We start from the raw sequence: 23,901 nt of genomic DNA, 5'->3' as shown, positions 1-23,901 counted from the left end.
GAAATGACATAAGAGTAATTGCTGACGCAGTGTATAAAGTATACACAAAAGTAGTGGTCCAACTGTTTGTCTGTGCCATCCCGTCATGCTCCTCTAAAATGACGACGGCATGTGAAATGGATAGCGAAACTCTCAGATGAAAAGAACCCTGTCTGACAGAGCCAATCACAACTATGCACGGCTCTCGTTGAACATGATGAGGTACACCAAAGGCTGCTCAAAAGCCACAGGCTCCAATCATCAAGGGAAACCCACACAGACTGAATCCAGGGCAGAGAGGTCACGAGCAGGGGAGAAGAGATGTTTTTACACTTCGCCACCCAAGAACAAGCTCAGTCTGAACCGTTTGAAGAACTAGGGACATGAGTGCTGGTCCTTTTTGAGTCCCTCTGTGGTAAAACAATATTTATTGCTAGATGTTTTGCCAGATTTTTGCCCTTCGTTGCGTATTGACCCTTTCCGGTCCTCTCAAGGGCTGTCTGGAGAGATTTGTTTTAGGGACAATTTTAGCCTGTTGACCTGCCTGGAACCAATATGGAGTTGCCTGGTGACTCTCCTGAGTGCTCTGCAGAGAGAACAAGTGGTTCTTGTTATGAGATCAGAATTTGTGTAATTAAATTGAAGTCCATATGCTTTTCATTAAGCGCCATCTATTTCCAGAACCAAATTTGAAATGCCACAACATTCCCAGAGCACCAAAGGCTTTTTAGATTTTATGTACTATAAAGAGAAGCGTGTGGAATTTACTGTGGAGGATAGACTAACCTTCAGTACAACACACATTGCCCCTTCCCGCCAATTTAGTTTGTGAGAAGAAATAATTACTTGGTTACTATGCCAACACTATCAACATATGAGGTCTAAAAAAACTGCTGGGTTGCACAACTGAACGTCCCAAGCCTCATCTCCTAAACATTTCAACCTCCTCTGCTGTTGGCCTCCCTTAATGTTTATTGTATTTTGTCCCTCCTTGTGTGCTGTAGGGGTATTGTTTGTTTGTCAGGGGCCCCACGCTTTCTGCGGTACGCATCAGTCGCTTGCACTTCTCACAGCATGAGGTCAACACTGCCAACTGGCAGGCGTGGAGGAGGTGAAGCAGGGGGTGGAGAGGATGACCCCACCCATCCACCCACCCACCCACAGGGGACAGCTAATTGCATCGTATTCTAAATCTCACCTCGAAAAACATACTCTGGATAGACTTCCAAGTCTGAGCTGCCTGCGGCAGATGCCATACCACGGTGGATGAGGGGGCATAGTTGAGATGTCATGGGTTGTAACCTGGCTTTGGTGCATCAATTGTTAATTCCCCCTGAAAACAGAGAGTAGGCTACTTTATCACCTTCAAGCCAGTTAGCCAACAGTAAAATGAAAGCCCCAAGGCTCACATGAGAAAAGTGGCTGAACCCCTGACTCTTCCAGGGCCGGACTCTAACGATCGAGGTAGACAAAGCTTTTATTTTCTTCTCCAGGAGCATATAAAATTAGGCATAAGTAAAGGCTTTGATTTCTGAATCAGAAAATGTTAAAACAAGGAAAAGGTCTTATCAGAAATGCATCAAAATCCTGCCAAATAATATCAACACTTAATATTTGGTTTTTGGAGGAATTGTTTACGAGTTAAAAAAAATATTGTCTTGTGCCTCTTAATTCCGTAACCAAAAGCCAACATATCTTTTAAAATGTCTCTCCCTCATGAGGGAGGATAATGTAAGTTCACAAAATAATAGGTGATGGTAGACCTACCGATTTCAGTTATAGTGATTTTAATGATATCAATTTTACTTGAATTATTAAGTGAATATAACTCGTAATTCTGTTACCAAATTGGTACAATGGGAAATCATAATAGTCACAAATCACAGTTGGGTCACCTGCTACTGTCTTCCCTTCCACTGTCATGTTCAGCTCAGAACAGCTTTCTGTCTCATGGTCAAATTAAGAGTGTTAAAAACAGGCTGAGTCTGGACAACCCCTCGCTCTGTCTCGCTCCAGTTAATGTCACCTCTCCCAGCTCTTACTGACCTCTACCCACGAGCCCACTGTAACAAGCACCCTAACGCACTGTCAGACGTCCATGGATGTTGAAAAGTAGTTTTACATTTGGTCAGTCGACCGTGGCCTCGATGTTTAACGTCCAGACGGACCTGGACCAAATATGAACCTATATTTCACACGTTTGGATTGTGCAGTTATACTCCACTGAGCATTTCAGCACCCAAAGAATATCCCGCTTTTACACAGGACAATTCATGTGATACTGCTGCAGTTTGCCCACGCACTAGTCTCCATTCAACTCCATTGTACATCGTTGTTTAGTCGGCTAAATAGAGTAGAGTACAATGTAGTACAGTACAGAAAAATGTATTCTAAAACTGTATATAGGTGGTTTAATCAGTCTTTTCTGTAATATTTGTCTAAGTCGTGTCATGTAATTAAATATTTTTTTACTGTCATAATCTCCACCAAGAAAATGACCATGTATGGCCATAGTAAGCTCCCACTCATCTCTGCACCCACCCCCCTCCAGCTGTTTTGTCCCTTGTGTGTGCAGTGAAGGGGCAGGGGATTCTCATATATAAATGTTTTGGCCACAGATGGGTATCCATCTCACAGCTGGGCCCCTGCGTTAAATGAAGGGAACGGTTCACCAAGGATTTAGTCTCATCGGCCTCTGATACAATCGCATGCCATGCTCTCTGTGATGACAGGACAGAAGAGAACAGCTGCAATGCAAACCCATCCTAGGTCTGGTTTCTTAAATCAAATTAATTTCAATTAATGTTTTTCTGCAATATTCCAGATTTTTGAATCGCATGAAGTTATTTTGTATATCCTTTTTATGAGCGTTTGTCTGCTTGTTCTCATATTGCCTTTTTGGTCTCCTTCGCTGTAAGGCAGGCGACAAGCTTATTCTGGACAGGATTTGGGCAAGAGTGAAACCTCTCGCTTTGCCCTTTCCTCTCTGTTTCCACACACACACCTCCCCCTGCAACACCAACAAAGTTGAGAACACTTCTTTCTCTGACAAGCAGTGTCAACTTGCAATTTGAGGTTTGGTCCAACAGAATCTGTCAAATGGACACTGAAACACATTGAGACATTTTACTGCAATAAAGAAGTTAACCTTTCTAACGATACCTTTTTGAAAAATGTTTCAACTACTCAAATTGCACACAGAGCACACTACTAAAACAGGAATATCAGTGAACATTGATTCTGGAAAATGAATGCTCAGTTTGTCGCACGGCTTTGCGGTACCATGTACCTCTATCAGCATTTTAGCTACAGACTTATGTTAGCTGTGGTCTTTTTTTGGTGTTTAAAAAAATACATGTGCAGTAAGCATTCAAACATATTTGATATAATGAATTGGCAACTCTATTTTCATTCTGAGAAATAAGGTAGGCCACTTGATTTTTAACATCTGAACACAGTGGACAGGCTAGCATCCTGTTCAAACAGTGGGAGACAGACAGAAGGGTGTGTTCATAACAATTCAACTGTTCTGCCTTGTTAGCTAAACTTTAAATATAAACATTAACTGGCTACTCGCTAGCATGTTCTTTTGCTTGAGAGATTGAGACCTGTGTTAATTTTCTGTATGGTAATGTCTGCTACAAGAAGTTTGTCATTATTGGTGAATGTACATTATGCATTTGTTCTGGTAAAATGTTTAAACAAAAAGGGCATTTTCATAGACTTGAAAGCCAGATCAGTGATTATTACAAAAAAAGAATCCGGTGAAACTAGTTAGAGAAATTTTATTATTTAGCCTAATTTCACACGCTGTGAATTCATTAGATTATTGCTGCCTGTTTGAAATGCGGTGTATTTTACCTTTTTAATTGTACAACAATGCTTATTTAGAGAACATCAACTATATTGAAAATATATTGTGAATCGCGCTTAAGTTTGAAAAAAATCGAGATGTGATTTTTAGGCCAGATCAACCCGCCCTATTCTATCCTACTGCCGGGCTGTTCTTTGCCGTGCTCCTCCTTTTGAGTGGAACACTTGTCATTATTGTCAATTTATCCAGGAAACACATTTAGCAGTTATGATGAAATTGACTCCTATGCCTACTTCATCCTAATCTCGCTTGACTTCCTTTACCCTAGTATGGGGAAAAGGAGTCTTACGCAGCAGTGTCTGATAAATCCCTCAAGCAACATCCTACTCAGTGTCATTGTCTTACATCAGATGGCGTCTTGATTCCACCTGAACTGTCTCGTATCTCCGTAAATGGTAATGGCTGCCATAACGTTGAAAATATTACCTACGTGACATTGTCTGCGGAACTCATTTCTACATCAAAATTGTCTGAATGAATCTAATTCAATCTCTAAAATTAATCTAAGCTAAAACCAATATCCTTTTTCTTTTTGGTGAGCTAAGGAATATTGTGCTTCAATTAGCAGTGGTTCTGAAGTTTTGACTATAAGTGCGAAAGCGAATGTAAATTTGTCCAACGTTAGCTGAGCCAGTCCCTGAAATCATCTTTGACTGAATCATGCAGACTGATTTCTGATATCAGTTCTTTTTAATTGTGGGTCAGCATGCCTACAACCTCAGGGGAATTTAGACAGGCCAATGCAAGCTTTTTGTGTCATTCATTTCAGTAAGCTAGTTACAACAGTTAGCTACATAGCTGGTCAAGTCACTGCAATGGCAACCAACATCCTTGCGCAGCCTTTGTGCAGGAGGTAGCCACTGGTTTATTGAAAAAAAATTGCGTACTATTAAATCACACACAGTTTAACTTTGCTCACTATTTAATCTGTCTTTCTTGGAATGTCATGTCATACAAGAGCACAGTGATATCAAATTAGGAACTATGTTTGAATTTTAATGGCGGGTGCTCAATATTCATGTTTTAAAATGAGTTCCACGTCCTACATGACAGACTGGTTGAGGAACGTGAGTCGTGGGGGAGTCTCCCAGAAACCAAATCACTGGTACCCTGCACCTCTGCATCGTGGCCCTTATCAGAGTGGATTCACCGTCTCCCCTTTTGCCTGTTGTCTGTCACTCGGGACTGTTATTAAATGGAGGGTGACTTGCTCCTACTGCACTGTCCCAATGGACTGCAGGCCCCAACTGGTTCATCTCAGTATCTGCGGGCATTTCAGAGCGGGCACCTGTTTAGCCATGTCCAGCTTGACACTGTCTCTCAACGTGGGAGCAGCTGCATAAACTTCCAACTTCCTGCTGTCCCGTACCCTCTGATTGGCCTTGTGAACGCCTACCTACCCCCTTCGACTGCAACGCCCCTTAAATGGCTGTTTGTTTGAGGGGTCCAGGCCCAGTGTGATACCGCAGGCCCAACTGCCTTGCCCGACTATTAGGCCGTTCTGGACTATTAGGTTACCCCAGGGAAATCAGCAGCTGAAAGTGATGTGCTTTAATATGTTGCCTTCTTGCCCTTGACAGTCACGCAGCTTGATGACTTAAATAGCTTTTCGCATGCTCTCATGGCATTGTCTCAAGTGGATGAGATGAGGACAATGGGAGATCCAGTTTCCACTGTTGTGTATCTGCATAACGATGCTGCTCAGCCTTGTGGACCGTGGGTATGGTGAAACACACCTCAGTAAAAGTTATGGCAAGCGTACGTACAAGGCTGTTGTCATTTATGGACACCCCTTGTGGTGGGTCATATTTCACAGGGTGGTTTTGTTTTAATGGCTCAATTTAATACTTTGCTCCTTTAGTGGACAGGTGGTCCAAATCAACGCTACACAATTGTTAAGTGGGAGTCTGCTCGCGTCCATGGAGTCATCCTTACGCCTGATGTATAGCACCAAAATAGGTCAGTTTGAAGTTACCACAGCGGAAGCCCACAAATATAAGGTAACATTCTCATTTTTATTCTACGGTTTGCCGTTGTGGTCTCTCCCAGTCTTCACGTTCCACAGCGTTCTGTATCTTGTGAATTAAACCTAAAATATTTCTGTGCCCAAATTTCCCTGCCTACAGTCAATAGCGCTTGGTGGGAGGTCCCTGCATCTGCAATGGAGCCTCGTAGGTATCTTCAAATGGAACCAGTCACAGGCCCAGTATCTTTACACCAAAGGGTCATTGACCGCTGTGCATCAAAGCCCTCTTTTGTGCGAGCGAGGGAGAAACCAGAGTTTTTTTGTTGTTGGCACGAACAGAGCCAAGTTGATCTTTGAGACAAGTAGGGTACAGCTATACGAGCTGGAAGAGGAAGACCAGTGCCCTAAAGCGCCGGGTGCATAACTTATACCGAATGAAAGAGTTTACAACTCGACCGATCCAACGCATGTAACATAACAATTGATGCCTCAACTTATTCGCTTCCCTGCTTTTTGCACGATTTGCGTCCTCAGGTTCACATGAATATTGATTTTAGCTCGATCTTGGGAGGGAGGTTGTGTTTGTCGCTCAGATCCCAGTTGTGATGTAATGTACAGCGTTTTATGCAGCAACAGCTTCCATTTGTGGTTCATGTTTCAGCCAATCAGGTTTGCTTACACTCGGTTAGTATAGTTCCACTGCTTCAGCAACCATGAATGCCACCTTTGTCACTTTAAATTCCTGCCCTGGAATCAAGGAAGAGGTTTGGAATGTGCCAGGCATTTCTGCAGAGGCTAGGGTCCTCACCTAGACACCGATTTTTGGAGACACTTTTACATGTGGAAGACCCTTGTCACTCCTGATATCTCAGAGAATCTCATGATTTGAAATTCAATATAAAATAAAGCCTACTGGACTCCAATGGTTCATCATGATGCTCTGGTAAATGTACCATCTCTGGTCAAACAATTCTGTTCGAGGCATCATCCTCACAACCTAGTTTAGCTACACTCTGCACAGTTGATGCCGTGCAACATGGCGAGTCTGTTGGTTCAATTTGTTTGGCGAGTAAATTTCCCCAGAGTCCACCCAGAAGAGGCGACAAACAGACTGCCGCTCGCTGGAGGCCACACGAACACTCGCCCGGTTAATTTTTTCCTGTGGAAAAAGTGCAGGAAAGATATACAACCCCTAAACTGTCCACTGCATATTCATGCGGGGGAAAGCAAACACATTTTCCCGATTTAGGCTCGGTCTCGGTTTCTCTGTGGCTGCTTATGATAAACGTAAGATTCACTATTCTTTTGTTTTCTGAGAGAATGTCTGAATCAATCAAGCAAATGTATTTATAAAGCCCTTCTTACATCAGCTGATGTCACAAAAGGCTGTACAGAAACCCTAAACAGAAAGCATTGCAGGTGTAGAAGCACAGTGGCTAGGAAAAACTCAGGCTATGAGCGTTGGCCAGTACTCTTCTGGAGATTATAACAGAACATGGCCAAGTTGTTCATAGATGACCAGCAGGGTCAAATAATAATAATCACAGTGGTTGTCGAGGGTGCAACAGGTCAGCACCTCAGGACTAAATGTCAGTTGGCTTTTCATAGCCAATCATTCAGAGTAGAGACAGCAGGAGCGGTAGAGATAGAGTTGAAAACAGCAGGTCTGGGACAGGGAGCACATTGAACTCTATCTTTAAATAGAAGAGATACTTTATTGAATAGCCTAGATTTAGGTTTGTTTATTAATTGCAACGGTTCTTGAATGACACCAACAGGCTCTGTTTGTATACTTGTTGTGACTTGTAGTTTTGAATAATGGAGGTGTGAGTAAACAGCTATAGCCTACATTGCAGCAATGACTCCCTATTCTCTTGTCTGTTCAGTTCTTCTGGGTCTTGGTACCCTCTTCATCAAGAGTATTCTCTGAGAGGATCCTGTCTCCATAGCAGCAACAGGCACAGATAATGGCTTGTCCTGTCCCTCTGGCTGCGCTAAGTGTGGAATGTGTCCTCCCCTGTAGAGGAGAGAGCTAGTCTCTGTGTGTGTGTGTTTTATTTATTAGTGGACCACAGGATGTGTGAGAGCTAGTACAGAGCCAAAGAGACGAGTCCTGGGGGAAATTGTTATTGGGCACCAAGGGCTACTCTCCTTCCTGTAGTCTCAATTAGACTCTCACTAGGTACTTCTAATGATATACCTACTCTAGAAGCAGTGAGAACACAGTGTTGTGTAGTTGACTGGAGTTGTGTAGCTAGCAAGGCTGTGAGCTTTTAATTTTGTATGGAAAGAGGGGGAGCTTGATAGCCCGCCAGAACAAAGAGGTCATTGGACAGGTCGTAATTCTCTTCTCTTAATTGACTTAACCTTTTTTTAAATTAATACAGGTAACTAAAATGCATGGATGTTCAGACACTTTTACTATGTCTCACATTTGCTGGGTAACCCAGGAGTCCCATTCATCCAAGGCTGAGAGGTATGAATGAATACCTCATCCTCTTGAAGCCGGGCAGATGCCACTCTGCATTTCATCCCCTTCGCCGGTATGCACTCTCGACCTGCGATGTGTTGACATTGTGTCCCGTGTGTATTAAAAAGAGACCAAACCAGGTGCAGCCACATTGGAGTTGAACTGTTTAGGTTCTAACTGTTCAGGATACATTCTTGTTTAGTTGTTGTTGTTTCAACCAGTCTCTTGATTCCACACGTATGTCACGATCACAGCACATTTTTATTGATGATAGACTTATGAAACAGAACATAATATGGATTCAGTACTCAAACACACAGATATAGTATCAGTTATTGCCCCCCCCCCCCCCATGGTGGAGTGGTGGAGGTCAACTGAGTGATGGCACAGTGCCCGCCTACCTACAAAAACACTGATATCAGCTCAGTTGATGAGTGCCAGTCATTTATCCTCTTTGCTCATTATAAGTGTAGCCTACTTGTGCCATTTCCCCCCCCCCCCCCTCTCCATGGGAAAGCCGAGGCTTTATTTCCCACTCCCAGTGCAGACTGGTCCACTCCCAGCATGTGCCTTCGCTCGGCCTGGGCCCCAGTAACCAGTCACTGGAGCGAGACAGACTGCCGTCTCAGTCTCAGGCAGTCGTCTGTCTGCATGAATGGGCAGCTCTGAGTTCCAGACAGGCCCTGCCAATCACTGAGGATCAGTGGCACTCTATTCAACTCCTGGGACAGAGAGAGAGAACCAAATCCGTCATTGATATTCATACTTAGTATTACTAGCATTTATTCATTTGAAGGTTCACACTTATTATTCTAGTAGTTTGACTTGATCTGCCTGTGTAACTAGAATTTTCGCTCACCTCTCCCATAGACATAAATTAATGAGTTGCGCAAAAGTCTGATTTGCAATGCGCTCAATTTGGAATCTGGGCATTTGAATGTCTTTTAAACAAGGACAACCTAGTATAGTTTTAATGTAGTGAATGGCTGTGTCCTGTAGGGTGTTCTAATGGCTTATACTGCACCCTTAAAGGGATAGTTCACTTTTATGAAGTTTTTGCTTATTTACAGCTCCCCTAGGGTGGTGTTGTATAATCCAAACCACTTTGAAGTTAATTGTCTGAGTGTTTAGCAATATCCCAAATCTCCTGGCCAGTATTTGTTTGTGCATGTAGCAATGCAAGTGGAAACTCATGGTCTTGCAGGAGACGTGGTTATTATTTGGGATGAGAGTTACATACCTGGCATGTCACTCAGCAAGGGGAGGGAGGCCAAGGCGTTATGAACCATGTCCAGAGAAGCTGGGGCCCATGGTCTGTCTGTCTGCAGCACACCTGGGTGTCTGTCTCTCTACTCCCAGCTGCCAGTGGACAAAAGAGCCAAGGGCGTCGGGGAGACGGTGGAAGGGGAAAAGCATTGTCCTCTTTCCTTTTTTATGATTTTTGAGTTGATGTGCGGATGGCTGAAAGTAGTCTGACTTGATCTTTTCAAGGAAGAAAAATAAGATGAATAAGTGTGCGTCAAATGCAGGCTTTACTTTTTGGTTTAGCGAAACACGTAAGAGCATAACGACTAATTCCTCTCTTTCTCTTTTCATCCTCCAGTTCTCACCGTTCACGCCGCCTCCTTCCACTTCACCAAGGAGCCCAAGTCCCAGGATGCCTTGCACGGCCGGAGCGCCATGTTACGCTGCGAGGTCAGCGACGCGGAGGGCGTGAGTTACAGCTGGCTGCAAAACGGCGATGCGGCGAATGACACGGAGCGCCGCTTTCGGGAGGGCGGCAACCTCAAGTTCACCTCTGTGGACCGGGTGCTGGATGCCGGGACCTTCCGGTGCCTGGTCGCCAACAATGCCACGGGAGGAGAAGAACGCTCCACGGAGGCGTCCTTCAACATCAAATGTGAGTTTACTTAATTGCTACTTAATTTTACTTCATTATTTCTCATCAATGTAAGCCCTTCCCTTATCAGTGTTTTGAGATCTCATAACCAAAATACTGTAAGAAGAGGTGCAGTTGTTAAATTCATACACATATATTGATATGACTCAAACTAACACTAAGCATGGATGGCAGTGTAATAGCAAATGATAGGCATAATTATGTTACTGCAATAATTTTTCCAAATGCACTGAATTGGCTGCCCAGCAATTAACACCATATTAGACCTTATGAGGACCTACCTGTTTTGAATATTGACAGTTGCCTTTGCAGCCATAGATTCAAACTTATTGAGTTTTATTCTTCCATATGGAAACTCAATATGTCTGTCCTCCCATGTGTGTCTCTTCAACCATCAAATGCATCTCCTGAAGCGCTAAGAAAACGCTGCCTCTTACTTATAAAGACTCTTACGAGAGCCAGCCAGTGCTTTCCTTTTCCTAACTCTTATATCCGCCGGACCAAAAAACAAAATGACGCCTGCGTGAGAGGTTATTTTGAGTGCGGGGCGGACAAAAGTGTCATTTATGTCCTCTACCAAGATGGACCGCTTGTGAAGTTGCAGCGTCTGGCTGGCCGTGTCACAAAACAAGGAAGGTCAGCTGACAGGAAAGGGGCCGTTTTGGGAGCCGGCACTAAGTTAGCAGGCCAGGTGTGAATGGCTGGTTTGTTTGTGTAAATGGACAGCAAGAGGGGGTTTGACACCTTCTTTTCTTTCTTTTTTCCCCTCCTTTTTATTAACCCACCTTGTGTGCTCGCCCCTCTACCTTCTGTCTTTTTATAACACTCACTCAACCTACCTCTTCCCCCACCCCCCCATCTGTCACACAGGGCTAGAGAGTGGTGGGGTGACCCTGAAAGATCCTGCATCAGAGCAGGACATCGAGAGCTCTGCCCCTGTGACGTTCCGGTGCAACATTGATGGACACCCACGGTGAGAAGCACAACCACGGCCTTAAGGTGTCCGCCTGCTCCCCATGCCCGAAACAGTTCGGAAGAGTTCATGCATATTAAAATAGATGGGGTGCTTGCCTTTTTTTTTCTCTTTTTTTTTTCAAGCGAACATCTTTTTAAGAGAGTATGTGAGCATACTCGTTCAGCTGGCCGAATTGAAGCATTCTGACGCCCTTACAAGGCCTGAAGGGGCCTCAAAGCGTTCACCAGTCTCTCCGCTTATCCTTATGTGCCAACTCACTCATGCATATTAAGTAGTCATGTCTTCCTCCCCCAGACCAACATGCCACTGGTACAGAGATGGCGTGCGCCTGCCGGAGAAGAGCCATCAGATCAACAACAAGGAGCGAACTCTGACCCTGCCCAGTGCCAGCCCAGACAACAATGGCCTCTACTATTGCTGTGCCAAAAATCCAGCTGGGCACGTGTGCAGCAATGTCAACTTCACCCTCGATATCATAGGTGTGTATATGGACAAAGATTAAAAAAAGAAGAGGTGAGGAGGGATGGCAGTTACCCCCCCCCCCCTCCCCCCATAGTTTAATTGCAAAGCAACACCCAGCCCCACCGACATTAACATTGTGACTAGAAGCCAGAGCTGAAGAGAGCCCGTTGACCGGTCTCTTACCTTTCTTATGTACTCTTTGTGCTGTATACCTCTTTCTCAGTCTCTTCATTCCACACACTCACACCCTTACCCTCTGTATAGATAAAAGTTTCCCTCGTCCCGTGGTGATTCCTGAGGACCTGGTGGTGATGAGGAACGAGGAGGCCCTCCTTAACTGCCTGTTCACTGCCGAGCCCCCTCCCACCCAAGAGTGGTACCATCAGGACGAGCTAATCACCAACAAGTCCCGGTAAGACTTATGTGTGTTTATATCTATCTACATACACTACTGTTCAAAAGTTTGGGGTCACATAGAAATGTTTTTGAAAGGAAAAGCAAAAAAAAATGAATGTCCATGAAAATAACATCAAATTGATCAGAAATACAGTGTAGACATTGTTCATGTGGTAAATGACTATTGTAGCTGGAAACTGCTCTTTATTTTATGGAATATCTACATAGGTGTACAGAGGCCCATTATCAGCACCTTCACTCCTGTGTTCCAATGGCACGTTTTGCTACCTAATCCAAGTTTATAATTTAAAAGGCTAATTGATCATTAGAACACCCTTTTGCAATTATGTTAGCACAGCTGGAACTGTTGTCCTGATTAAAGAAGCTATAAAACTGGCCTTAGACGAGTTGAGTATCTGGAGCATCAGCATTTGTGGTTTCGATTACAGGCTGAAAATGGCCGGAAACAAAGAACATTCTTCTGAAACTCGTCAGTCTATTCTTGTTCTGCGAAATGAAGGCTATTCCATGTGAGAAATGGCCAAGAAACTGAAGATCTCGTACAACGCTGTGTACTACTCCCTTCACAGAACACTGCAAACTGGCTCTAACCAGAATAGAAAGAGGAGTGGGAGGCCCCAGGTTACAACTGAGCAAGAGGACAAGTACATTAGTGTGTCTATTTAAAGAAACAGACTCCTCCATAAGTTCTCGACTGGCAGCTTCATTAAGTAGTACCCGCAAAACACCAGTCTCAACTCAACAGTGAAGAGGCGACTCCGTGATGCTGGCCTTCTAGGCAGAGTTCCTCTGTCCAGTGTGTGTGTGTTCTTTTGCCTATCTTCATCTTTTCCTTTTATTGGCCAGTCTGAGACTTGGCTTTTTCTTTGCAACTCTGCCTAGAAGGCCAGCATCCCAGAGTCGCCTTTTCACTGTTGACGTTGAGACTGGTGTGTGTGATATATATATATATATATATATTCTCTCTCCCGTGTCAAAAGGTTTGGACACACCTACTCATTTTATTGAACCTTTTATTAACTAGGAAATTCCTACTTACAATGACAGCCTACCAAAAGGCGTCCTGTGGGGATGGGGGCTGGGATTAAATATAAATCTAGGACAAGACATCACAAGAGACAACACTACATAAAGAGAGACCTAAGACAACATTCCAATGTTTTTCTTTATTTACTATTTTCTACTTTGTAGAATAAGTGAAGACATCAAAACCATGAAATAACACACATGGAATCATGTACTAACCAAAAAAAGTGTTAAACAAATTAGATTTTAGATTCTTCAAAGTAGCCACCCTTGATGACAGCTTTGCAAACTCTTGGTGTTCTCTCAACCAGCTTCATGAGGGTATCACCTGGAATGGATTTCGAGCAATCCCGGATCCGGGATCCTATTTATAGCCTCAAGCTCATTAGCATAACGCAACGTTAACTATTCATGAAAATCGCAAATGAAATGAAATAAATGTATTTGCTCTCAAGCTTAGACTTTTGTTAACAACACTGTCATCTCAGATTTTCAAAATATGCTTTTCAACCATAGCTAAACAAGCATTTGTGTAAGAGTATTGATAGCTAGCATAGCTATAAGCCTAGAATTCAGCCAGCAACATTTTCACAAAAACAAGAAAAGCTTTCAAATAAAATCATTTACCTTTGAAGAACTTCAGATGTTTTCAATGAGGAGACTCAGTTAGATAGCAAATGTTCAGTTTTTCAAAAAATATTATTTGTGTAGGACAAATCGCTCCGTTTTGTTCACATTTGGCTATGAAAAAAACCTGTATCCAGTTATAGCCTCAAGCTCATTAGCATAACGTAACGTTAACTATTTATTAAAATAGCAAATGAAATTAAATACATATGCTATCTCTCAAGCTTAGCCTTTTCTTAACAACACTGTCATCTCAGATTTTCAAAATATGCTTTTCAACCATAGCAAAACAAGCATTTGTGTAAGAGTATTGATAGCTAGCGTAGCATTTAGCGTAGCATTTAGCGGGCAACATTTTCACAAAAACCAGAAAAGCATTCAAATAAAATCATTTACCTTTGAAGAACTTCGGATGTTTTCAATGAGGAGACTCTCAGTTACATAGCAAATGTTCAGTTTTTCCTGAAAGAATCTTTGTGTTGGAGAAATCATTCCGTTTTGTACATCACGTTTGGGTACCAAAAAAAAACAAATTCAGTCATCAAAACGGCAAACTTTTTTCCAAATTAACTCCATAATATCGACTGAAACACGGCAAACGCTGTTTAGAATCAATCCTCAAGGTGTTTTTCACATATCTCTTCATTGATATATCGTTTGTGGAAGTCTACTTTCTCCTCTGAATCCCATGGAAAAATACTTGCAGCTGAAGATGACGCACCAATTTCGACGGAGGACACCGGGCGGACACCTGGCAAATGTAGTCTCTTATGGTCAATCTTCCAATGATATGCCTACAAATACGTCACAATGCTGCAGACACCTTGAGGAAACGGCAGAAATTGTGGGCTCATTCCTGTCGCATTCACAGCCATATAAGGAGACATTGGAAAACAGAGCTTCAAAAATGTTGCTAATTTCCTGTTTGAAGTTTCATCTTGGTTTCGCCTGTAGCATCAGTTCTGGGGCACTCACAGACAATATCTTTGCAGTTTTGGAAACGTCAGAGTGTTTTCTTTCCAAAGCTGTCAATTATATGCATAGTCGAGCATCTTTCTGTGACAAAATATTGCGCTTAAAACGGGCATGTTTTTTTTATCCAATAATGAAATAGCGCCCCTATAGATTCAAGAGGTTAATTTGTGGATTTTTTTTCCTGAATGCGTTTGAGCGAATCAGTTGTGTTGTGACAAAGTAGTTTACAGACGATAGCCCTGTTTGGTAAAAGGTCAAGTCCATGTTATGGCAAGAACAGCTCAAATAAGCAAAGAGAAATGACAGTCCATCATTACTTTAAGACATGAAGGTCAGTCAATCCAGAACATTTAACCCCTCTAGGGTATGTGGGACGCTAGAGTCCCATCTGGCCAACATCCAGTGAGATTGCAGAGCTTCAAATACAGAAATACTCATTATAAAAATTCAAAACAAATGTTCAGATTTTAAAAATGCTTTACGGCGAAAGCATACCTTACGATTATTTGAGGACATCGCCCAGTTGACAAATTATTACAAACAGTAACCAGCCAAGCAGAAGCGTTACAAAACTCAGAGATAGAGATCAAATGAATCCCTTACCTTTGATCTTCGTATGTTTGCACTCAGACATTAATTTACTCAAATGTTCCTTTTGTTCGGTAAAGTCTCTTTATATCCAAAAACCTCTGTTTTGTTTGCGCGTTATCTTCAGTAATCCACAGGCTCAAACGCAGTCAAAACAGGCAGACAAAAAAATCCAAATTGTATCCGTAAAGTTCATAGAAACACGTCAAACGATGTTTATATTCAATCCTCAGGTTGTTTTTAGCCTAAATGATCTATAATATTTCAACCGGACAATAACGTTGTCAATATAAAAGGTAAACAAGAAATGCACTCTCTCAGGATTGCACATGAAAAGCTCTGTGACACGTCAGGGTCCACTCATTCAGACTGGTCTTACTCCCTCATTTATAAGAATACAAGCCTGAAACAATTTCTAAAGACTGTTGACATCTAGTGGAAGGCATAGGAACTGCAAATTGAGTCCTAAGTCAATGTATACTGTAATGGCATTGAATAGCAAACTCCAAAAGAAAAATACTTCCTGAATGGATTTTTCTCAGGTTTTCACCTGTCAAATCAGTTCTGTTATACTCAGACACTATTTTAACAGTTTTGGAAACTTTAGAGTTTTCTATCCAAATCTACATGCAAATCATATCTTCTGGGCCCGAGGAGCAGGCCGTTTAATTTGAGCACACTTTTCATCCAAAATTCAGAATGCTGCCCCCTACCCGAGAGAGGTTAAGAACTTTGAAAGTTTCTTCAGGTGCAGTTGAAAAACCATCAAGCGCTATGATGAAGCTGGCTCTCATGAGGATAGCCACAGGAACGGAAGACCCAGAGTTACCTCTGCTGCAGTTCATTAGTTACCAGCCTCAGAAATTGCAGCCCAAATAAATGCTTCAGAGTTCAAGTAAAGGACAAATCTCAACATCAACTTGTTCAGAGGAGACTGCGTGAATCAGGACTTCATGGTCGAATTGCTGTGAGGAAACCACTACTAAAGGACACCAATAAGAAGTGATTTGCCCTCCGCGTCGACTTGCCAAGAAACATGAGCAATGGACACTAGACTAGTGGAAATCTGAGCTTTGGTCTGATGAATCCAAATTTGAGATTTTTGGTTTCAACCACCGTGTCTTTGTGAGACGCAGAGGAGCTGAATGGATGATTTCTGCATGTGTGGTTCCCACTGGGAAGCATGAGGGAGGAGGTGTGGGTGTGCTTTGCTGGGGGATACTGTCAGTGATTTATTTACAATTCAAGCACACGTAACAAGCATTGCTACCACAGCATTCTGCAGCGATACGCCATCCCATCATGTTTGGGTTCAGTGGGACTATCATGTGTTTTTCAACAGGACAATGACGCAACACACCTCCAGGCTGTGTAAGGGTTATTTGACCAAGGAGAGTGATGAGTGCTGCATCAGATGACTTGGCCTCCACAATCACCTGACCTCAACCCAATTGGGATGGTTTGGGATGATAGACCACAGAGTGAAGGAAAAGCAGCCAACAAGTGCTTTGAAGAATCTCAAATATAAAATATATTTTTATTTGTATAACACTTTTCTGGTTACTACATGATTCCATCTGTTATTTCATAGTATTAATTTACAATGTAGAAAATAGTAAAAATAAAGGAATACCTTTGAATGAGTAGGTGTCCAAACTTTTGACTGGCACTACACACACACACACACACACACACACACACACACACACACACACACACATATACATACATACATATAGTTGAAGTCGGAAGTTTACGTACACTTAGGTTGGAGTCATTAACTCGTTTTTCAACCACTTCACACATTTCTTGTTAACAAACTATAGTTTTGGCAAGTCGGTTAGGACATCTACTATGTGCATGACAAGTAATTTATCCAACAATTGTTTACAGACAGATTGTTTCACTTATAATTCACTGTATCACTATTCCAGTGGGTCAGAAGTTTACATGCACTAAGTTGACTGTGCCTTTAAACAGCTTGGAAAATTCCAGAAAATGATGTAATGGCTTTAGAAGCTTCTGATAGGCTAATTGACATAATTTGAGTCAATTGGAGGTGTACCTGTGGATGTATTTCAAGGCCTACCTTCAAACTCAGTGCCTCTTTGCTTGACATCATGGGAAAATCAAAAGAAATCAGCCAAGAAAAATAATTGTAGACCACAATTCTGGTTCATCCTTGGGAGCAATTTCCAAATGCCTGAAGGTACAACGTTCATCTATACAAACAGTAGTATGCAAATATAAACACCATGAGACTACGCAGCCGTCATACTGCTCAGGAAGGAGACGCGTTCTGTCTCCTAGAGATGAACGTGCGAAAAGTGCAAATCAATCCCAGAACATCAGCAAAGGACCTTGTGAAGATGCTGGAGGAAACGGGTACAAAAGTATCTATATCCACAGTAAAACGAGTCCAATATCGACATAACCTGAAAGGCTGCTCAGCAAGGAAGAAGCCACTGCTCCAAAACCGCCATAAAAAAGCCAGACTACGGTTTGCAACTGCACATGGGGACAAATATCGTACTTTTTGGAGAAATGTCCTCTGGTCTGATGAAACAAAAATAGAACTGTTTGGCCATAATGACCATCGTTATGTTTGGAGGAAAAAGGGGGAGGCTTGCAAGCCGGAGAACACCAACCCAACCGTGAAGCACGGGGAGGCAGCATCATGTTGTGGGGGGGCTTTGCTGCAGGAGGTGCACTTCACCATGCCATCTATTTTGTGAAGTGCACCTCCTGCAGCAAAGCCCCCCCACAACATGATGCTGCCTCCCTGTGCTTCACGGTTGAGGTAGGAAAATTATGGATATATTGAAGCAACATCTCAAGACATCGGTCAGGAAGTTAAAGCTTGGTCGCAAATGGGTCTTCCAAATGGACAATGACCCCAAGCATACTTCCATTGTTGTGGCAAAATGGCTTAAGGACAACAAAGTCAAGGTATTGGAGTGGCCATCACAAAGCCCTGACCTCAATCCCATAGAAAATGTGTGGGCAGAACTGAAAAAGCATGTGCGAGCAAGGAGGCCTTCAAACCTGACTCAGTTACACCAGCTCTGTCAGGAGGAATGGGCCAAAATTCACTCAACTTATTGTGGAAGGCTTCCCAAAACGTTTGACCCAAGTTAAGCAATGCTACCAAAAACAACTTGAGTGTATGTAAACTTCTGACCTACTGGGAATGTGATGAAAGAAATATAAGCTGAATTAAATAATTTGACTATTATTCTGACATTTCGCATTCCTAAAATAAAGTGGTGATCCTAACTGACCTAAGATATATTTTTACAAGGATTAAATGTCAGGAATTGGGAAAAACTGAGTGTAAAATGTATTTGGCTAAGGTGCATGTAATCTCTCTCACACTCTCACACCCTGTTCCTGGAGAGCTCCCCCCCATGAAGGTTTTCGCTCAAACCCCAGTAGTAACTAACCTGACTCGGTTTATCAACCAGCTAATTATTAGAGTTGGGTGCGCTAGATTAGAGTTGGAGCGAAAACCTGCAGGAGGGTAGCTCTCCCGGCGATAATACATATATATATTTTATTTATTTAGACCCTGCTGTTCAAATCCAGCTAAATATGCAGATTAGCGAGGGATAAAAATTAATAAATGGCATTATACTGTGACATGGTTCAGTGAGTTAGACATGTATGTATTACACACACACACACCAGATGCGTGAAGGCTAAGTACCGTCTCCTAGATGTGAATGACGGTTTCTACTATATACATCCACTCTAAGCCTGTGTGTGTGCATGTTGTTTATGAATGTTTTGGAAGCATGTTGACATTGAGGTGAATTCCTCTAATGTTTTATTGTTTATTAGTATCTCTTCCAAGAGTCCTTTTTAAAATGTAAACATATACAGAAAATGTCAAACAAGTCCTCTTTCCTGAGTTGGCCAACTTTCCAGAAAATATTCAGTGTTTTTTGTTTTGATGTTTCTTTCTCTTCCTCCCTAGGTTGGTGATGTTGAACAATGGCTCCCTACTCATAACCCAGGTGAAGCCCAGAAACACTGGGCTCTACAAATGTGTAGCCAAAGGGCCCCGCGGACTCCCTGTCACTCTGGAGGCCACTGTGAACCTAGCAGGTAAGGGAACACACACAGACATGCACAGTTTTGACACACTGTCTCAAGACAGATGTTTGAAACCTTCACTTTGTGTCTAACTCACTGTACCCTGTCACAGTATAATGCCATTTATTAAGTTTATTCCTCGCTAATCTGCACAATTTTTGGATTTGCATGGCATGGTCAACAGTTCTACTCTGCAGTTGAGTGGTATACTGCATTGCCTTCATGATTAGGACACAAGATATTTGTTTTGCAGTCTTAATTCATGGTTTTTGTTTTCTAGTCCATCATGACATTGTTAATATCACTTCAAATACTTCCTCCCACCCCTTACAGAGATCGAGGAGATGGGCCCCAGCCAGACCCGGGTCTTCTCGGCAAACTCCCTGGAGAGGGTGTCCTGCCGCCCCCCTCGCGGCCACCCGGAGCCCGATGTGTGGTGGGAGCGGGGCGGGGAACGCGTCCCCTCAGAGGGCAGGGTCTACCAGGACGGACTGGAGCTGGTCTTCAGCCCCACCCAGGGGGAAGACTCTGGACTGTATACCTGCGTGGGCCAGAACAAGGCCGGTACCAGGAAGCAGGAGCTGACCGTCACCGTGGCCAGTGAGTATAGACCTCAAGACCCTAAAGGCTTTTGATACTACTGAGCCAAGCTGGTCTGGTTACACATCCACAATTGTCCCTGGAACCATGATGAAAAGCACAATGTGAAATGTAAATATCGGAGCAAGCACAGTTTGGATCATGTCGGCAAGATGGTGTGAAAAGGGTATTTGTGGTCAAAACGGATGAAAACGGTCTAAAATTGAGGGAAGCCGTATGTAAACTTGTCCGATTTTAAAAAGTTCTATTTTCCGTTCTGTAAAATGTTTCTACAGTGTGCCCTAATGAACACGACTCAGGTGTTTCACTGCTGAGGCGGGAGTTGGACAGAACTCTGAAGGACTGTGGCTCTCCAGAATTGTGGCATTTGTTGTGACCTGCACCTTGCTGAAATGTATTGGGTGTAGACACTACTTTTTAAGAGATGCTGAATGTGTGTATCCCCTAGCCCCTCCGGAGTGGGTGACGAAGCCAGAGGACAGCCAACTGGAGGAGGGTCTCCCTGGGTACCTGCATTGCCACACCCGCGCCACACCCCATCCCGAGGTTACCTGGTACCGCAACTTCATCCCCATCACCGCCGAGGTCAGTCCTGTGGTCCGACCTGTGTCCTGGTCATTCTGAAAAGAAAATAAGTGGGAATATACACTAAGAACTACTACACGCCGAGTGTACTAAACATTAGGACCACCTGCTCTTTCCATGACATAGCGTGACCAGTTAAATCCAGGTGAAAGCTATGATCCTGTATTGAAGTCACTTGTTAAATTGACTTAAGTCAGTGTAGATGAAGGGGAAGAGACAGGTTAAATAAGTACTTTTAAGCCTTGAGACGTAGATTGTGTGTGTGTTCCATTCAGAGGGTAAATGGGTAAGACAAAATATTTTAAAAGGACATGCAGCCAACTTGACACAACTGTGGGAATCGCAGGAGTCAACATGGGCCAGCCTCCCCGTGGAACGCTTCCGGCACCTTGTCGTCAACGCCCCGATGAATTGAGGGAAACGGAGTTGCAGCTCAATATGTTATGTTTGGTACACTGAGTGTATATACTTATATTTACACACGGTTCTGGACATTGTGAATGTGATATTCTATTGTAGTGTCAAGTTCATTAAGAATCATCAAACGATAATCCATGTAATGAAATGCATTTCTCAAATATGCCCCTGCCGGTGCATTTACATTAACTATGAAGCTGTGCTGCAATACAGCTTAACTTTTTTATGCCCAGAACTATAAATATACATGAAGGTGCAATCTGAAACTTTAATTTCTATGAAACCTATCGTTAACCCATTGTTATCTTTTGACTGTAGGACATTCGCTTTAAGTTGTACCCCAACGGGACCCTGAGGATCAACAGCGTGGAGGTGTACGATAACCACCTGTACATGTGTCGGAGCCAGACGGAGGCTGGGAGGGTGGAGGGCCGGGCCAGGGTCTTCGTTCTTGGTGAGTGTGTGTGTGTGTGTGTGTGTGTGTGTGTCTGCACGCACATGCGTAGGTGTGAGTTTGTAAGAGAGAGAGACAGCATGCAAGTGTGTGGTAGTGCCATAATGTGTTTGTGGTGTGCCCTGTCTGTATGTATGTGAGCGAGAGAAATAACTTTGTGTGTGGGAGTGCCATGTTATATATGTGTGTATCAGGGTTTCCGTTAGCTGGTAATTGCCAGCTTTTGTCTGATATCGGCATTTAATTTGAAAAATAAAATTGGAGCTGGCCAAAGTGCCTGGGGCTGCCCCGCTGAGGAGAGAGAGAGAGAGAGAGAGGAGCCTTGGCTTAGGCTACTGTTGAATATGAAGATTTGGGCCTTTTTCATTGAAGTAAAACGAAAGTTAGAAGGCATGGCTCCAGACTGCAAGCATTTAGTCGCATATTGCGGACCTTTGACTTGGCTGTACGAGTTTAAAAGATCTATTGGTCGCATCGGTGCGAGCTGCACATTCATTTACCTCACTCCAAACAGTAAAGTGCATTATCCTCATGATTCCTGTAATGAAAGTGTCCGCTTTCCTGCCCCTGTACTGGTTTCGCTGGAGCCTGCTGCCGTGTCGAGCGAGCCACTCGTTCCTTTCCCGGGGGAAAAAATGCTCCAGGAGAATGAAGTGTTCTGATTGTATAACATTTTAAAAACACCGCTATCCTGTTGTCCCAGGTGGAGAGAGGATGTTCTCAGCTTTCTGTAGATATACTTTTTATTTCTAAATTTTTAATTTTGAGTTCAATAGCAACTATTTTACAAATAAAATATTTGATATGGCTGTGAGATACGGAGCGCATGAGCTGCTCATTGGCCAGTGCATAGGCCTCATTGGGCAGTAGGCTACAACTGCAATGTTTTTGGGGACATTAAATGTACTGTTAGATTTGATACATGGCTACTAGCATGTGTTTTGAGTTTCCACTTACTCAGGTGGTGAATTGACCCCAAATAAATTAGTCTGATATTAGATCACATAAAGATGCAGGCTAAGTCATCTCTTTTGAACCCCCCAAAATAATCAAATATTAACAGTAAAATATAACAACAATAGTATAATTTTCTACCCAAAATGCATGACAAACACTGGAGTGGTTGGACATAAATATTTTGAATCCCATGAAAAGATGATAAACTTTTTAATTAAGCACTGAATTACTTTATAACATGATAGGCCTACATTTTTTTTTATATTGCATGATGCTGTGAACATTTTTGGTGTGACTACATCATGGGTTGGTGCCACCAACTGAAAAAACTTAGTCTGTTAGTCTGGATCCCTGCTACAAGGGGTATGTCCCCTGTATGCACAAGTTCTAATATTGTAGCGGACAAAGATGAGATGCATGTTGGCATGGCCAAATGCAGGCTGCAACTTGATATTCAGGTAGGATGCAATTTTGAAATATGTATTTATTGTAGGCCTATTTATTAATCTAAACCAGTTCTTTAAATATGCAAAACGTGTTTCATTTCATTCTGTTGAGACTTTTTTTGTTGGCTAAATTTAATTTTGATCTGTCTTTTTTTCAATGGTGTGCTCTGTATCATTAGCCTATTGCTAGCATTTGTTGGGTACGGTAGGCATTAGCCTGCCTTGTTAATTGCTGCAATATAGCCGGTTCAAAACTTTATGGACAAGTGTTTTGTTTCATTCTGTTGAGCCATTTTCTTTTATTTTTGATATTACCCTAATAAAGTTTAGATGTTTTTGTGAAGGTTTGGTGTTGTGTAGCCTATTATACTGCAGGCCTATAATATGAAGGTAGTGTGCACCGGCGCTCCAACTGACTTCGACATAGGAGGTGAGGAAGAATGTTTTAGGCCTACCAGACTACTACAATAAACGCGAATCTGCTAGAAAATTAACAAATTATCCCCCTTCTGAACGGCTATACCTGTACGCAGACACAGTCGCCTTTCTGACAAGTATAAAGAAATTCAGTTTTGCATATGCTACACATCGAAACACAAGGAATAAATAGTATTTTGTAATTAGTTATAAGCTGTGTAAGGACATCGAAGTGTTTCTTTTGGCCAATATCGCTAATTTATTGATGGCGCTGGCTGCGTGGGTGGAAGACCTAATGGGTAAAGCGTCCAATGCATATGGATGACCGGTTAATGTTTCAAATGTCTGAACTGTATTCTTCCTGGTCATTTGGCCAGTGCCAAATTTTCCTTACGGAAACCGTGTGTGTATGCTTGGAGATGTGTATGCTTGTGTCTCTCTACTCCACGTTCTGTCACCAACAAGGTTGTCTCCTCCCTGCAGAGAAGCTGAAGTTCACCCCCACCCCCCAGCCCTCCCAGTGTCTGGAGTTGGACAAGGAGGGCACTGTGCAGTGCTCCGCCAAGGGCCGCGAGATCCCTACCATCCAGTGGACCAAAGCAGGTGGGTGTTCGGACCTCCTTGCCTGCCTTAGGACTCAGACACACACACACACGTACAATGTTGCTCA

The 23,901-nt window shown here is 42.9% G+C and overlaps 1 protein-coding gene across 1 annotated transcript in view; it reads left to right on the top strand.

Annotated features, from left to right (window-relative positions):
- Positions 1 to 23,901, top strand: part of LOC135521052 (inactive tyrosine-protein kinase 7-like) — a 40,851-nt gene that overhangs the window by 5,294 nt on the left and 11,656 nt on the right. Inside the window, exons 2-10 of the mRNA XM_064946978.1 lie at positions 9,893 to 10,189; positions 11,060 to 11,162; positions 11,460 to 11,644; positions 11,892 to 12,039; positions 19,237 to 19,367; positions 19,689 to 19,955; positions 20,404 to 20,540; positions 21,276 to 21,411; positions 23,715 to 23,834. Coding sequence (XP_064803050.1) covers positions 9,893 to 10,189; positions 11,060 to 11,162; positions 11,460 to 11,644; positions 11,892 to 12,039; positions 19,237 to 19,367; positions 19,689 to 19,955; positions 20,404 to 20,540; positions 21,276 to 21,411; positions 23,715 to 23,834 — 1,524 coding nt within the window. The remainder of the gene's footprint in view (positions 1 to 9,892; positions 10,190 to 11,059; positions 11,163 to 11,459; positions 11,645 to 11,891; positions 12,040 to 19,236; positions 19,368 to 19,688; positions 19,956 to 20,403; positions 20,541 to 21,275; positions 21,412 to 23,714; positions 23,835 to 23,901) is intronic.

Source organism: Oncorhynchus masou, chromosome 4 (genome assembly GCF_036934945.1).
Source record: "Oncorhynchus masou masou isolate Uvic2021 chromosome 4, UVic_Omas_1.1, whole genome shotgun sequence".
Taxonomy (NCBI): domain Eukaryota; kingdom Metazoa; phylum Chordata; class Actinopteri; order Salmoniformes; family Salmonidae; genus Oncorhynchus; species Oncorhynchus masou.
This window is presented reverse-complemented; position numbering and strand designations above follow the sequence as displayed.